Below are 3,747 nucleotides of genomic sequence, written 5' to 3'. Positions count from 1 at the left end.
AGGCATTTATCAACAACCCGAACATCAATAACCTGTTCGTTGTAGGCATGCTTAGTGTTTGCACGTCTGAAGGGCACCAACCTGAGTGCTCGATCTTGAGGTAGCTGAGGACTCGATTGGGAATCCTAAAATTCGTCGATTTGATGGATATTATGGAGATAGTTTTTTGTTGTGTCAGTCATTATGGTGATATCTGGCAGTCTGCTAACATGGATAATGAACTTTTCAAGACGTAATCAATAAAAAAAGAAAATGATTGCGTGCTTGCTCAAAATAAATACAGTAACCGGGTACTCTTTTTCGCTCTAGAAAGTTGATTGGCGGTGATTTCTTACCCCTCACAGATACAGATCTGAGTGCTAGTCATTCCCTACCAAAGCAGTACCAGTGGAAGTAGTATATTTGAGGATCGTCTGTATCATCTGATCTGGATTCAGAGGCTTTGACAGGTAGCAGTCCATTCCCGCCTCAATACATCTCTCGCGGTCGCCAAACATAGCATGGGCGGTGAGAGCAATAATCGGCATGCGTGGGAGATTGAACGAGTGTTCATGCTCCCGAATTTTGGCGGTGGACTCAAACCCACCCATGACTGGCATTTGAATATCCATCAAGACCGCATCAAATTTCCTTTCTTTGACTTGCACGAAGGCATCCAGGCCATTATCGACCACAGTTACATAGTGATTGTGCTTCTCAAGGATTTTGAGAGCTACTTTCTGGTTGACCTCGTTGTCCTCGGCCAGCAGGATTGATAAAGAATATGTCTGGCCTTTGGTGATTCGGGACGGCCGGCTCTCGAACGCGGGAAGTATGCCATTCCCAAGGTCGATCAAATGACAGGGATTTGTCACATATGAGGTGATGCACAAATCTAGTGCCGCCTTCATGCTTACTGATATCGCAGGTCCTATTTGGACGGCAGGAACCGATTTAAAGTCATCCAAGGCTCTTAAACCAATTAAGGTCTCCATAACCTCAAAAATGACAACTTCAGCTTGCAGAACTTCTCTCATTTGGAAGTGGTCAGCACTGATCTGCGCCAGTACGCGGATGGTGGGACTCTTAATGGGAAGAAGCTTGAGTTCCGCTAATATGTGGCATATCTGTTCCGAACGATCCTCGTTACAGCCCTCAATAAGAAGAAGGACTCCGTGGCCTTGGTAAGGCATTAACCGCTGGGACATAGCTTCAGGAGACAAACCTCCTCGCTTAACGGTGCATGTAAAATGGAAGGTGCTGCCTGAACCCACATCTGATGTGACCCATATATCGCCATCCATGAGGTTCGCTAGTCTCTTTGATATTGACAGGCCAAGGCCTGTGCCACCGAACCTTCGGGTCGTTGAACCGTCAGCTTGCTGAAACTTGTCAAAAACCAAGTCGAGCTTGCTATGATGTATACCAATTCCGGTATCTGAAACAGTGAACTCAAGGCGACATTCATCAAAATCACCTTCTCTTGGCTCCTGTTGCTTCACAGTAAGTTGGATCTCTCCATGCTCGGTGAATTTGATGGCGTTCCCGATCAGGTTCAGAATGATTTGTCGGAGGCGGAAAGAATCTCCGACAATGAAGTCAGGCACAGAGTTGTCAACCATGTAGGTGAGACTTAGTGCCTTTTCATTGGCTTCAACCCCAAGAGCCTTCAGAGCGTTAAAGACTATATTGCCAAGACTGAAAGGAATATCTTCAATAACGACATGGTTTGCTTCAATCTTTGAGATATCAAGGATGTCATCGATGATAGTGAGCAGGCTATTCCCAAGGCCGTGCACAACATTTAACATCTCTCTTGCGCCTGGTTGAAGATCGTCTGTGTCAAGAGTCAACTGCGTCATACCAATGATACCATTCATTGGCGTTCGGATCTCATGGCTCATATTAGCAAGGAATTCCGATTTGCTTCTGTTAGCGAGTTCGGCTGCTTCTCTTGCCGCAGTGTTGCGCTGAATACTCTCGCGTAGATTCGAGACCATCTTGTTAATCTTTTGCTTGAGCTCGTCCATCTCCCCAGATGCACTGACTGTGATCAATTTGCTGAAATCTCCGTCCGTAGCTGCATTTGTGATCTCTCCGAATGCACGAACCTGGGAAGTCAAATTGTCGGCCATGATATTGACATCCTCGGTGATCTCTTTCCATCGACCGCCCATGCCGGCGATGCTAGCCTGCCCTCCCATTCTTCCCTCCACGCCAACATCACGTGCGACCCGCTTGAGTTCTTGAGCGAACTGGTCCAGTTGATGTACCATATCATTGATTGTTTCTTTCAATGTCAAAATCTCCCCCCCGGGCATGGACCACTATCTTCTTGCTTAAATCCCCTCTAGCAATACCCTGAGTAACTTCTGATATCGCTCGGACTTGGGAAGTCAGGTTCTGAGCCATTGTATTCACGTTGTCTGTCAATGTCTTCCACTCGCCCTCGACATTGGCGACAACAGCCTGGCCGCCGAGTGTTCCGTCAATTCCGACTTCACGTGCAACTTTGCTGACCTCAAATGCAAATTGGTTCAGGCGATCAACCATGTCATTTATCGTATGCTTCAGGTCCGCAATTTCCCCTTTGACATTAGCAGTCACCTTTTTCGTAAGATTACCCCTGGCCACAGCCGTGGTAACATCTGCTATCTCTCGCACCTGGGTGGTAAGGTTCATTGCCATCCCGTTGACATTCTCTGTCAAGTTCTTCCAAACCCCTTCAACATCGTGAACTGTCGCCTGACCCCCGAGAACGCCATCTGTGCCAACCTCTTTCGCTATCTTCGTGACTTCCTGCGCGAATTGTCGGAGTTGGTCGACCATCGAGTTGATAATTTCTTTCAGAGCAAGTATTTCGCCTTTGCATTCAGCTTGAACCTTCTGTGTGAGGTCTCCGGTTGCGACTGCAGTTGTTACCGTGGCGATATCACGAACTTGTGTTGTCAAGTTATTCGCCATGGCATTGACATTGACAGTGAGCTCCTTCCATATTCCCTGGATGCCGTAGATTTGTGCTTGTCCACCAAGGACGCCTTCAGATCCAACATCTCGCGCAACACGATTGACCTCCATGGCAAATGTACGAAGTTGGTCCACCATCGTGTTAATGGTCTGCTGGAGATTGAAAATCTCGCCTTTGGCAGGCCGTTCAATTTTCTGACTCAGGTCGCCGTGAGCGACCGCTGTAGTAACAAGGGCGATCTCACGGACTTGGTCTGTGAGATTGGATGCCATGACATTTACGTTATCGGTGAGCTCCTTCCAAACGCCATGTACCCCGACGATCTGCGCCTGACCGCCCAGTATACCGTCTGTGCCCACCTCTCGTGCCACTCGGGAGACCTCGCTCGCGAATACCTGCAACTGGTCCATCATTGTGTTGATCGTAACTTTGAAAGTCGTAATGTCAGGATTCATCTCGAGTGGATGGATCTGGACTCTCGTGGAAAGGTCTCCATCCGCGACTTGAGTAATGATTCCTCCGATTTCCTTGAGCGCCTTTTGGAAAGCTTCATTCGTCTGCTGGCGCTTTTGCACCTCTTGCTCCATACCCTGGAGGTGATTGAAACGACGGATCAGTGATGGAAGTAGGTGCTCCAGTTCCGTCCTTGGCTTGCTTTGTGGCCCTGGCAGTCTCCATAATGCATTGTCTCGCAGGATCTTGGAAAAGTCAGCTCGGAGGAACGAACAAGCCTTGTATTCAGACTTGCCAATGTTTGATTGCCTTGAATAAGTTCTTGGAGAACTGCGGCTACCGCAGAA

The 3,747-nt window shown here is 48.1% G+C and overlaps 1 protein-coding gene across 1 annotated transcript; it reads right to left on the bottom strand.

The window, feature by feature from the left end:
- Positions 1-359: 359 nt before the first annotated feature.
- Positions 360-3,534, bottom strand: N7533_006465 (HAMP domain protein; the record flags this gene model as incomplete). Its single annotated transcript, XM_057103115.1, has 2 exons — positions 360-2,269; positions 2,340-3,534. 2 exons carry the CDS (start codon positions 3,532-3,534, stop codon positions 360-362), a joined length of 3,105 nt encoding a protein of 1,034 aa, XP_056958072.1.
- Between the last annotated feature and the right edge of the window lie 213 nt (positions 3,535-3,747).

The sequence above is a fragment of the Penicillium manginii genome (assembly GCF_028828005.1).
Source record: "Penicillium manginii strain IBT 31320 chromosome Unknown utg000005l:1.0-5665137.0:1.0-5668048.0, whole genome shotgun sequence".
Taxonomy (NCBI): Eukaryota; Fungi; Ascomycota; class Eurotiomycetes; order Eurotiales; family Aspergillaceae; genus Penicillium; species Penicillium manginii.
This window is presented reverse-complemented; position numbering and strand designations above follow the sequence as displayed.